At 35.8% G+C, this 13,998-nt stretch overlaps 1 protein-coding gene across 4 annotated transcripts in view; it reads right to left on the reverse strand.

Annotated features, from left to right (window-relative positions):
- Positions 1-13,998, reverse strand: part of ARHGAP15 (Rho GTPase activating protein 15) — a 315,056-nt gene that overhangs the window by 250,657 nt on the left and 50,401 nt on the right. For all 4 annotated transcript variants that reach the window (XM_090143526.1, XM_090143525.1, XM_031590760.2 and 1 more), the window contains 2 exons: positions 11,874-11,961; positions 6,053-6,142 (listed from right to left, as the gene is read on the reverse strand). In XM_090143526.1, the coding sequence (XP_089999652.1) occupies positions 6,053-6,142; positions 11,874-11,961 (178 nt within the window). The remainder of the gene's footprint in view (positions 1-6,052; positions 6,143-11,873; positions 11,962-13,998) is intronic.

The following is a 13,998-nucleotide window of genomic DNA, read 5'->3' on the forward strand; positions in this document are numbered from 1 at the left end:
TTTTAATCACCTGTTTATTGATGGTAGTGTGTAGCTTTATTAATACTTGAACCATCTGTGTTTACAAAGCAACCTGAGCTGCTTTTGCTCTCAAAATCCACTCTTTGGAATAATGTGGGGAACAGAAAACCTGAGAGAAAAACTGCTGAGAGAAGGAAAGCATGATTAAAGCCTGATAATTTCTCATCTAAAGCTTCTGAAACAAGGATGAAACTGGGTATCCCATAACATACACAAGATGCCCAGTTTCAAGTCCATTCCTTATAGTCAACTACATGAGAATCTTTTTCTTTCTCACCCAGCATCTAATTTTTATGTTTTTTAATAACCAGGAATATCTCCTCAGGAATAGCTACTGTCAGCACAGGTAAACCAATTGCCATTTAATCTGCCCTTTTCTTAGGGGAATAAAAAAATACCAACAAGAAAACCCACACAACTTTTCCAGGTATCTAAATGTCTCTCCTCTTTATCACCTTAAAATGTCATGCTAAAATCTCCAGGAGGCAAACGTATAATGTTTACAACACATACTGTGTGCAATTTTATATTGTCTTCAAAACTTTCCCCAAGAAAAAGGTTACTTTTTTTCTTTTTTTTAATGTGTTATGTACTGTTTTACTTCCCTTTTTTCAATGAACAGTAAGAACTAAGCATACAGGAATGTATAGAAAACATAGCTCTTCTGTCATTACTTCCCTAAGATCCTAGTTTCCACGCTATAAGAACAGATTCCACTAAGAAAGACTGTGCTGTGAACTGTATGACACCAAATTTGAAACTTCAAGGAAACAGCACAACAAACTACAGAGAGCATGGCTTCATTTGTAACTTCTGGCTTAAAGAAATGAGAAGATAAGAAGGCAATCAGTAGATATCAGTAAAGAATCTCTTTAAAAAAAAAAAAAAAAGCGAATAAGAAAAATTCCAAAAATGTCAATAGAAGTTCACTATTGTAAAAGTAGAGTAAGAGGTCCCAAAATTCCAAAATTAGCGTTAATGTATGTATTTAGTGTCCACTATCCACACCTCTCATTCTGCTCTTTGGCTGCATGTATGTCAAATATAGGAAATATTATGCGGCTTTCAAAAGAAAAACATTGTGAATAAAGACAATTATGTTCAAGAAAAAAAAACCAAAACATTATTTTGGTTACAAAATAAGATAGACCATATATAAAAAGACAGAAGATTGCCTACATCCACCCATTAAGTTTTACTGGCAAGTCAGTAAAGTAAGTCAGTATCAAGACAACAGCAAGAAAGAATACAGAAATACTTTTATACTCTAAGTCAAGATTTCTCAGCTATCCCACTAAAAACCTGCAATTCCTATGTAGATATATGCACTTGAACATCTGCAAAATTATCATTAAGATCATTTCTTGTGGTTTTTTTTTCAAAACTAATTGTAAATTTATTATAAGTTTGTTATTTAAAACACCTCTTGCTGACACCAGCTAATAACAGCTCAGTTTTTTAATTAAGCAATTATATATTCAGGCCCCTGTTACAGAAATTAAGCCTCAGTCATAGAAGAAACCTCCAGAAGGGGACAAAATGCTCTACAGTTTTGTAGGGTCGGTATTTTTGTAAAATAGCAGCAGGTCCATCTAAAGCACATCTAATTCAAAGTCAACAAAGGTTACTGTACATCTTATATGAGCTGCAGACAAGAGCATTCTCAGGCTTAGAAGACAGAACTTCTCTAGAGACACTTTGGACTTGGAAGCAGGCTCCAGCTGCTGGTAAGGACCACCAGAAACTTCACATCCATCTTAAATCGGCTTCCTCTATGAAGCATTTGCATTTAAAATCATAAAAAGAAATCCAAACACCAATAACAATCCAAATCCCTCCACAATGCATCGTCAGTAATTCCTTTTGAAAGATCATGGAACAGAAAGTGATCCCTCCCATGGCAAAAAGTGGAGACTTAAAACATCACTGGGAGGCATTCAGATCCTATACTGATCCCACAGTATGTAGAACAAAATAGCTTATAATTCAGATTATGTTTATGGACGAAGCTGGAGTAGCTTCAAGGCCAAGACAGTTACCCTAGATTAGTGCCATAAATGTTATTATATGTGAAACAGCTGCAAGATAAATTCTTTCATATCATACATAGGTATAGTTGTACTTTCAGCTGTCTCACTGTTGAAATACTGTAAGCATGTTGTAAACACAGGTTCTCCTATTCATAAAATGCATTTATAACTCTTAGTTGCATATGAACAAGTGGCTCCTTATAGCTGAAGTTCATAAAAAAAATTAAAAATCACACCAAGACACATGGGAAGAGCCAGGGTATTCAACTTTAGAAGCTACACATATGAAATATTCCTAAAAAATGACCTTGGTAATAAGAAAAATCACAAAGCAAACTTAAAAAAAAAAAAAAAAAGTGTGTTAGTTAAATGAATAGTGCTATTAAGAGAACAAAGCAGTATCAATGATCCGTAAGCATGTTGTTCACAACCTTTCACTGCACCCTTCACCTCTCTCCTATTTCTCCTTTTCTTTTTTGAATCATCCAAAAGAAATCTTCCAAAACCTCTTCGAGGAAACAGTCTGCAGCCACAAGATTTTGTGCTAATGAAGCTCGAGGACTGTGAAGCCAGAGGTCAAGAGTACATCTTCTATGTCTGGGCTGAATTTGAAATTAAAAGGGCTGCTTGATTTAGATCCAAGGGTGAGTAAGGTAAGGGGAGGAATAAGCTCCAGTGGAAAAGTTTACTAGAAGCAGAAAACAATGAATATGGAGAAATGCTACAAACTTATCCAGTTTGTGATGCCTCACCAACCTTATTAGTACTGACTGCAAGGCAACTCACTGCATTAATTTCTTCTTTGGTAACTTTCATTGAAAGGAAACTAACCAATATAAAATTAAACCAAATAAAGGAAAGAGGAGAATGCCAGAGTGACATAGGTGCTGTTTCTGTTCCAGTTGCTGACTGACAACACTGCCATCCCTTAACATGGTTTTATTTAGTTATTACAACCATCTCTCTGTAAATGACACTTAGGATTATTTAAGATTATGTTGTAATCCTTTTAATCCTCAGTGCTTTAAATTTCAGGCTAAACACCAAAGAGCAAACTAGCACTTAGCAGAAATATTTAAAGCATGTGATTTGAACATAAATCTTCTTTTATTCACCACTCCTCTGATGAAGACCTAGTGTATCACGTCATTCAGCCAGTGAGAACAAACAGCACAGTATCTCACTGCAAACTGCTACATGTAATGCTGTTTCTAGCCAGTTCTTTTCCTTGGTGCTAGCTAGATCATCAATTAAATAAATGAAGTAAAATCAGAAGGTTATATTTTATGACACGCATATTTTTGGTTGCTCTCGAGGAATACTTGTAAAAACCCTAATATGTTCATCAGGAACAGAAATAGAATGCATGCACAAATTAGATAGTGTGAGAGGCAGATCAGATTTATCCTGTTAAACAGGGAGTAGCTCAATTAAAACGAATAGAGTAACACTGCTGAAAACCTCATGATCAAGACCAGAAACCCAAATCTTCCTGTCTGAATTTCATTTACTTGCAGTTTCCCCTTTTTTTCCCCCTGCATCGATCATGTTTCCAATTAATTTTCTTTATGATACCCCTGTACTCCATCTTCTTGTTACCATCCATTAACTGTCATGGGCTTAAATTTTAAATTCAAGATTTCCTTTTTTTTCTTCAAGCCAAAATCACAGTACTCATTTCCTATTTCTAATCTATAATTCATGAACACAAATTGAGCACCCAGGCTAAATCAAACTCGAAGTTTTGCACCTACGTCTAGTACAACACATTAGCAGAAAGCAACATTTCTGTGTTTGAAACAGAAAATAATGTTTCATTGTTCAGAAAGTAACGAAGCAAAAACCAACCACGCTTTGGACATAAAATTATACTTATTTCTGATCATCCCATAGTTAGTCAGTTAATGTATTTAATCAAATATTAATGCTGTGCATCCATATTTAGGTTGGAAAGAAACAAACAAGCCACAACAATAAAAAACAAAACCGTCCACATTCTTTTCATTTGAACAAATTATGAATGTTGACATATATTATCAGTCGTATTCCTATCCGTTAGGAATAGGTAGAGCATCAGAAGCTTCTTCTGAAATATTCATTATCCAGGTACAAACCTGACCTCTTCACTTTCAAACTCGCCTTGGATTCCCTCCAGACTATCTCATAAATCTTCTCTCCCTCTCTCTAGTCCCCTTCCCACTCCCTCTGCTCATGTAGCACCAGTCTCCTTCAGTCCTTTCCTTTCCCAAAATGTCACCACTACTGATGCCAAAGCCTTCTCCTCTTTCACTCTTACCATCTGGCATAATCTTCTTGTAGCTCTCTGTCTAAACAATGCCCCATCCCTTTTCAAAATGTGTCTTAACATATGTCCTTCCTCTCATGCTTTTACTTCTTAATGTCTCTCCCACTCACTTATTGGCTTGATGAAGACATGTTTTAATGGGTTCAAACAGTAGCACATGAATTTCCTTTCTCACATTATTCTGATTCAGTGGAGTTACACCTCACACTAAGAGAAGTGAGAAGAAAATATATTGCAAAGTCTTCACACAACTAGGTTGGATAAATCAATAACAGAGCTTCATTTGTCCTTGCATTGGAAAAGTATTAGCTTAAAAGAATCACCACTGCAATATGCATTTTCAAACACAAGTTTTGCTTAATGCAAAAAGAGAAATAAACCCTAGAAGCTCAGAAGACTTGTCAGTACGCTCAGGGGGTTTCAGGACTGAAGGCTAAGGTTATACTTAATCACTCTGGAAGTGAAAAAGCTGAGGATTGACAGCAAAACCAAAATATTTATTCTAAAAATACCTGGGAAATGACAAACCTCTAAGTGTTGTTTCAAGACAACCTGAAGGATGCGGAGGGTACATAAGCGTAATTCTGTCGTGGAGATGAGGAATATTTCTAAATATTGTATGCACTTTGGAAAAGATGTCTAGAAAAATAAACCTTGAAAAACTCTCTGTAACACCAACTGAGCCAAAGAGGTTTCTTCTCAACAAAATGTGTGTGATCCCTTGGGGGTTTCTGTGTGCAGTGATTAAATCCCAGAGCCAGGTACAGTTTCACTTGTTGATGATGCAGAAGGACTATCCAATAACTAACAGTATCTTGACCCCAGCACATTTGCTTCTATGTCTCTCTTCCCTTTATTGTTTAGATTGTTAAAAAAAAAAAAAAAAAAAACCTTCGTGTTAGAACTATGGGAAACAACTCAATTCATAGAGAATAATATTTTGATGTGACTTGATGCAACTTTCAGTGAAACAAAAAGAAATATTTGCAGTGATATTCATAGGAACGGGATTATGTTGAAAAACTGAAAATGTTACATTAAACCCTTTTGGCTTCTAGATCCCAGAGTGTTAACCTTACAATAACACTCTTTTAATTCTTTCATCTCCTAAGGCCTTGGTCCTACCTTTCAATTCAACAGATTTAGATGCAGTAATTAAATAGTATTATTTTCCATCAATGAAGATTAGACTGATGAGAAATGTATGTATTTCTATGCCGGCCTTGACAGAAGCAAGCTTATACCATGCTCCACTCCGCCTCCAGAAATGAACCTGGGTCATCACTGTCTGAGCACCCTGAACAGCAATCAAAATAAACGGAGTAACCACACTGTGTTGGAGCAGTGCTTGTATAAGCAGTTTGAAGAAGTTGTGTTTATGGAAGTCCTTTGGGTCAAGATTCTAGGCCTGAACTCCAAGCAATTACCTACTAAGTTTTAAAAACAAATTGAATATAGAGCATTAATCAATAAATCAACAGGTTCTCAAGTGTTTAGGAAACTCAGTCATCAGAAATTCTTCCCTTAGAAAAATAGTAAACCAATGCTTGATAAAATGTTACACTCCTATGTTAGCAGGAAAAAAGCTGTATTAAATCAGACTCCAGTTATTTAAAACCAAGGAAATAAATCCTACCTCTTAGCTTAACAGAGTTTATACTCAAAAGAGCAATGAAATGCATGCATTGCTTCTTACCTGAAAGACATTCTTTCTGCTGGATTTCTCTGGAGTCCACTCAATGTGAGCACCACACAAATCCACACACTCAGGTTTATATCCCGGTTTCTGCAAAGGAAAAATTAACTATGACATTCCACAAATGGACAAGATCATATAAATTAAGAATAGATCAAGTTTAAGTGAAAGATTACTGCTGTGAAGCTTCTGGTATTACTCAGAAGAGTTCATTGTTCCTCTGTACTATTAGATAACTATTCTCAAGGTGTTAACTCAGAAATAAGGTTCTTACACTGCGTACCTAATTTTAAATGTAGTTAGATAGTTAAAAAATAAAAATATCTAATATACAATAGATCAAAACACAAATCCATACACACACTGACCAGAGTTTTTTAATTGCTTACTTTTCAAAACCTCATGAAAAGCCATCACATTTCAAGATAATGCTTTGTGGATTTTCCAACTGCAAATTGAAACTGATGAAGCTGGAAAGGACAGAAAGTAGACAAGAACGTACATTGTGTCTGTAAGACAAGCTATCTCCTTTCTCCAAACAAATAATCATTTCTAGCTCTAAAAAATGAAAGCTTCAAAGACGTGTGTGACACCCAGAAAGAGCTCAACACATAAGGATAGCTTCGTGTAGCGCTACTTCGATGTCAGTTCGTGCATCCCTGAGCAACATAGCTCAGCCTCCCAGCTCCTCCATATGGATGAAAATAATTCAAAGAGCAGGCTTTTTTTTTTTTTTTTGCCAGTATCATTTATGTTCCGGGAAGTTAGTGTAAAGCACAGTACAATAATCCTCATTTACCATTTAAGCTTCTCCAGAGACTTTGCCTGTGCAGCAGTTTTGGCAAAACCCTTATCATTTATAGTAGACCTCATAGGCTAGGTTACTAAACTTACTCCATTATTCTTATGACATTTTACCTTAAGAAAAATAAATAGCATTGGCAACCTAACAGAAGTTGCAATGGCCAGTGCAGCATCAACCACATAATCAGTTTTCCAAGCACAGAGAACTGAATGTCTCTGATGTTGTTATTAAAGGCTAAAAATAACGTGTGTTCTGCAGGATGCTTTTGAGATGGGTGGAAAAGGATCTGTTTAGGTTAAAAGAACCAAAGTAAGAAATCCTGGTCAGATAATTTGCAGTCAGTCATAATTCAGCCATTTCTCCATACTGGAATTGTAATTACGGTCTCCATTTGCCAAACCATAAAACTACCATGGTTCAAATTCTCTAAAACTGAGGATCTAGTGTACCTTTGTTCCTTTTTATTATTATTTTTCTTTACAGAAAAAATATGTTATTCAAAGCAGGAAGATGGTCTTGTGGTTAAACCACTGGAAGAGGAGGGTTTGGACTTTTTCCCCAACTCTGCCTCAAACTTCCTGTCTGGTCTCTGAGAAGAACTTAACTTTTCTAAATTCTAATAGCAGATCAGAACAACAGTATTGATAATTAATTTTACAAAGGTGTTGTGAAATTGTATGAGTTACTGCTTGCAAGGAAAAAGCAATCAAGTAAAATTATCACTATTAGTAAAAGCAAATAGGGAAAGAAAAAAAAACTTCCAGCATTGTAGTAGCTCACTCTGCTTATTGCCTGCCTAGCCAGGCAATAGCTTAGGAATGCTTCCTCCTCAGTAACTCATGGGACAACCAGATGTGCTGCTCTATAACCCTCCCCACACACAACAGTCTCATAAAGGTGGGTCAGATGGGTTTCTTCCAAAACAAAAACCAACCAACACGGAGTCTGCCAATGCTTGAACAAAGAAGGCAGCTTTATTTAATCAACAGAAAAAGCAGAGCAATTTCAGAAGCATACGATAACCTGAAAAGAAGCAATTCAAGCATAGACAAAGAACCAGGAAATAGTTTCTTGATGATGAAGGATACAGGAGCTGTAGAGTGCTTCCCTCAGGAAAACTACCACAGCATCACATACTGAAGTGAGAAAAACAATAGAAAGCACATCCATTGGTGGAAGTTTTGCTGGACAGAATGGTGAACCCCAGAAGATTTTGCCATCTTTAATTTCTATGACTGCAAGTAGTGGTAGAAGCTGAACTCCTGTGTGTTCAAGTGCATACAGTTTGTTGCTTTAAACTGGAGTTTGTTTACTGCTCTGGTTCTGTAATCAGTAGAAGAGGGCAAGGATATTGATCTCCCTTTCCTCAAGGTCTTAAGCAGATGAACACACTTCTGCTGTGTGCAAACAACTTAAAAACTTCTCTTTTGGAGAACTCAGCATTTCTGACCGCAACAGGATAGGAGGTGCCTGTGAACACCTCACAAGTCACGAGTATGGTACAGTATATAAAGCCCCTGATTAAAACTGCATGCAAAATCATTCAGATCTTGCATTCTGGTTGAGTACGCCAGCCCCTCTGCAACACCCATGGAGCTCTGCACAATGGAGACTAATGACTACTGCTTCAATCCATAGAGTACTCAGGAAAGCAGCCTAGAAATTCATTCTGGCCTAAACGTTGTCCTGTTACATACTGTCTGTTTTCCTCAGAGATATTGCACGAGAGTAAACTAAGGTTAACGTGAAAGCCTGAGCACTCTATGTCCTTGCTTTGTGTTTTGCAGTCAGAGCAATTATGTTATATCAGTGTTGTTGGAGGGAGTTATGCTGTAAATTGATACAAGTGTCTGCTGCAATGAAATCTTCCGCAACATGAATATGGATTTCAGCAGCATTTTCACTCACTAAATTACTTTGCAGATGGGCTAATAACCTGAGGTTAAAATAACCTCTGTTGAATAAACTATCTCCAGAAATAAACAGTCTAGTTTTTCTTGGTCAGAGAGGCCAATCGATAATTAAATTTAACACGGGTTAGAAAGAGTGGAGCTCTGATCTGTTTCAATCACAATGTCCTTAATTTAAAACCAAAAATAAGTTACTTTTTTTTTTTAGTGCTCATAAGAATGTATCTGAAGCATGGAAACAAACAGTCAAAGCAGGAGGAAAAGACAGTGATTTAGCTATGTGGGATGCAAACCTGCATTTTCAGCAAACAAGTATACATATTATGGATCTCTCCTCTACGTACTTTAATGACCATTTTTATTTTTATTACTATGTATAATATCAGATATTACCACCTGCACTGAAAAGCTACAACTCTCAGACATCTCCATTGAAATCAATAGAAAAGTTCTTACATATACAATTGCACAAGTGAACAACAGAAACTTCTCAGAAAGACTGGTTGTTTAAGTTTGAATGTTATTAAAGATTTCAATAAACAATTTTAGGTCACATCTAAATGTTACCCTATCATCAGAAGAGGTATGAATAAAATATACTATTACTTCCCTCTCTTCTGTTGCCTTCATTGTGAAGATTTTCCTCTTATAATGATGCTATCTTATTTTAAATTTTCACATAATATATTTAACAACAAATAATTAATAAATTAATATCTTTATAATACAAAGCAATCTTTTTATGTCACAATTTTCCTGCTAACAATAAAAATGCTTTGTTACATTTCATACTACAATGAATGAGCATTGCTTCTATTACTTTATCAAATTAATGGTTGAGTTCCTTTTTTTCCTGAAACAAACTAAAAAAAGACTGGGAGACAAATGGTTTTTAAAGAAGCCTTTTTATATAATTTTGATAGTGGAAAGGAAATCATCTCTGGTTAAATGGTTTACGAAGGAAATAAACATTGCATTTGCTTGATCAGGTGAAATGACCATGCTAGCTTAGCTTTGTTTTTGTAAAAGTGTGAAATTTCTGCTTAGAAAGTTGAGTTGAGAGATGAATGTTGGTTTGTTTTGTTTCTTGTTTGTTTTTTTCCTTCCAAGTTTTGTCTAGTTCACTTATTTCCAACTGCATAGAAGTTAGATGCAATAGACAGAAAATGCATCTTCAACTCATTTAGAGAGTACAACCCTATTGCTCAGATCTAACATAGAATTGAATGCATTTACCATGTTGGCATTGAAAGACTGAACAGACAAAGCACAAGGTGCATCCAGAGCTGAGCTAAGCAGCCCCTGTGTTCATTTTGGCCCACACTCTATGAATTAGAGCCAAGTGGCTCACAACCTCATTGAATCAGATCCTTCAGATGAGTACCAAAAACACTGCAAAAGCTTCCTTCCTTCTATGTGTAACTAGGCCATAAATGTTTCTCATGAATGTGTCTTTATCTTAGAGACTTCGCTTTTAGATGCTTATGGAAAAGAAAGACATTTCTTCAAAATGATCCCTTTGATATCTTCTAACTTGCACTGCATTGAGGAAGAACATATTCTGGAGTTTGTTAGTTTAATGCAATTTGAACATAACATGAATTACTTTCCTGAATATATTGATTCTATGACAGCAACACTCATCCAGAAGTAAAAAGACAGCTAGTAAATTTTAAGATTTGTTTTAAAGGACGCATTTTAGACTCTCAAAAAAAAAAAGCTAATTTAAGGTAAACATGACTTTGGAAAAAAGTATATTAAATTATGCTATACTGTTCTCATGGCTTCAGAAAAGAGTTATTTTTCCTGATGTACCTGCACAAAAAAGCAGATACACAAACAAGTGTCACATTCTATCCTTTACTTATTTTTATTATTTCACTGTTTTTTTTTTTAATATATTTTTGCTATAACCCTCACCTTTCCAAAAAAGTGAAGCATGAAAAGGCAATATTTAAAGCTGATTTCATAGCAGGAGATAACATTTAGATCAAGAACACGTAGGTTAAAAAAAAAGTAAAAAAAGAGGGTTTATCACCTGCCACAGAAAAAAAAATAGCTTATTCTTCGTGACTCCTGCCAAAGAGAGCACCTTTGTGGCCACCCATCACGCCAATAAGATATGACAGGTTTGATCAGGCCTTGAGAGCCTTTCACAATAGGGCTTTGTCAAACCTGTCCCTTTTCTGCCCACAGTGTCATACATTTACCAAAATCCCCTTTTGTTGCCCATGTTCAGGTTTGTAGGCTCAAACTTCACAGTAACTAGCACTGAAGGGATACACGCGATTATTGCTTGCGCAACGTAGCTGTCACATATCCAAAGACTAAGATCAGTGGTCTTTCCTTGGGGCACAATAAAAAGGTACTGCAAATTTCACTTTGTAGTAACTACAGGCTACAGAAATTGCATTAGTTGCATTAGCTGGAGTCATAGAAATATTCAGAAAGGTTAGCGGGATATGGTAGATGTCACATTTCTACTACGATAAAAAATCACTTTGCTAACTTACAGTATTTTCTGCTTTGGTAACACCCTGTATTAAGGTGCCATTTATAAATAATTTATTATTATTTATTAATGTATAAGCCACTTTATAGGATGGTAGATAACTTAAATTCATGTATTAAAGATGCACATACATGGTTTAATACAATTTACATCTCACAATATCCTTCGCAACAGATTCTCATCGCATCATCTGTTAAGCATTTATTACTAATGCATTTTATAACATACTTTATAACACATTATTTGAGGAAGTAGCTGCATTTAGCGATCATTTTCATAAATAAGAATAAAGCATTTATAAATGACACCTTAATTTAAAGTGTTACCTTCACATTACTGGATAGTCGCTCACAATTTGTCTCGCTCTGCAATTATTCTCAAAATGCACCTCTTAATAAAGGACGTGCTAAGTCCTATTTCTTCTCATACTCTACATCCGATTAAAAGTTTATCAAGGCATTTTCCTTCAGCTGCTCTCAGGTCTTTGAAGGTTGCCAGCTCATTCTGAACGTGCCTTATATAAGCAGCAAAGTCTTTAATACTGAAGTAACAGTTGCAAAGAAGCTGAGTGTAATTGAATGGCTGATTGCCTACCAGATTGGCCAGCGCTGGCTGTTTGGATTCTTTGTAGAATTCCATTTTCCGTGAAGTAAGAACAATCCAAGATGTGGACCAGTTTTTCCTTAAAAATATAATAATAAAAATTATTAGCGAGACACTCAAGCAGGGTGTAAGAATTGTTCCATCTGTAGACATGGCTTTTAAATATTTCATTTCAGAAAGGAAAAGTGATCTGAACTCAATCTACTGCTCGTCTTGATGAAATTGTACCATCATAATTGTGATTCGAGTGTGGCCTAACAGAAAAGCATGAAGGCTTTGTTTCCCCTCATTCCCATTTTAAAGCCCCTCTGCTTCTTTTAGCACCAAGGTGCCTCAACCACAGGAAAGCAGAGGGATTATTCACACATGCTTGAAGTTCACACATGTTAAGAGCGTTCCAGTAGCTTATGCCCTTCTGATAACTACTATTTTAAATAGAATCAAGAAGGAGAAAAAAAAGTCCAACTGCACGAGCTCAGTAAAGGGTCTGTTCTGAAAGGTCCAAAATACTTTCTCTTTGTTCAAAACAAAAAATCCACAGAAAAAAAAAAAAAAAAAAGAAGAATGATATTTCAGAGAGATTTAAGTTTCTGTAAAACACTGGGAGGTTATAGTACAGCCTAACATGCCAGCAAACTGCTGGAGCCTGGGAGAAGAAGTCAAAATACACATGGATAATGGAAATGGTGTCTCTCTGCACAGAAGAATACAATAATCAACTCACAGTGAAGTTATATTATTACATATAACGTGATGTTTCAAACCACCATATTATCATAAACAAATGCATCTTGCCTGACAGAAATCTATTTTTAGATGAAAGTCAAGTTTGACTCTCTGATTTTGGGGTCATAACATTTCTTATTTACAAAAATGCTCATCACTTGTCTATTTGCTTTATGTGGATAAAAACTGCAAGTCTTAATATTTTAGAACAGACTTGAACATGTATGTGACAAGCAGGTTGTTTCACCAATATTCTGTGGTGCCTTAAAAGGAGGAAGTTGACTGTTAACATCAGGAGCGTTAAAATATTTTTCCTCCTTATCATTTCTTCTCTAGTCTCTTTGAGCTCCCAGTATTTAAGTATCCCTAACTATATCAAACACATTCATTTTTTCATTTTAGCTCATTCGGTCTTCGTTGAGTTGGCTTCCTTTCAGATGCACCTCAAAGCTCACTTGCATTCAGTATGGCATCAAACTGAGCATCAAGCACAATAACAGGTTGTTTCTCTTTTAATTATCTCCCTATGTAATACAGAGGAGTATAACCAGTCTTACAGACAAAGCCCTCATTGCACTGACATTATCAGAACTTCTGCTCATTTCTGTGTGGCTAAGATTTCACCCAGCACAATAAAAGTTCATCCCCAAAATATATCCTACAGGTGAAAAACAATGTGAAAAACAAACAAACAACATTCTCAATTAATTAGAAGAAAAGATTTGAAGAAAATAGGACTGCATTCTTAATGTTATGTTAATCGAGGGAAAATAAATATAGAGACTAAGAAAAATACCTGACTGTGAGGATATGTTATTCCCCAGTGTTTGCAAGTCACTTTGAAATTTCCAGCTAAGTTTATTACAACTATGAAGTTGTATCCATAGCTAATGTGAACTATGTTCTGTTCACAGCTAAGGACTGTGCATATTGGCATTAAGAACACTTCAACCTCAACTAATTAGTTTTTACAGTGTCCTTGTGAAACAAGCACTGTAGCTAACAATCGCCATCAAAGCAATGAGTACAAGTTGTCTAGTGGTAAGCACAGCTTCAGTTCTTAATTTCTTTCTTTTTTTTTCCTCTCCCTACTCATAAAAGGTCTTGCAAGTAAGCAGCCAAGCCTGCTGTGTACTGATTTAAACAGACTTTCCTATGGGTTGGATATACTGGCTAATTATGGATTACTAAGGGATTGAAATCCTTAGTACACAGCCTAGATTCAGCACGCAACTTACATCAAATGCTTGACATCAGGCTCAACCAACATCAAAGCTTTACACGTACCTCAGAAATATACAGATGCACATAGGATACCAACTAAAACGGACAAAAAAATCTGCCCCAGCAGCACTTACATGAGGGACTAACATAAAGCAGACATAGTCAG

This window comes from Phasianus colchicus, chromosome 7 (genome assembly GCF_987193195.1).
Source record: "Phasianus colchicus chromosome 7, bPhaCol1.hap1.1, whole genome shotgun sequence".
Classification (NCBI taxonomy): domain Eukaryota; kingdom Metazoa; phylum Chordata; class Aves; order Galliformes; family Phasianidae; genus Phasianus; species Phasianus colchicus.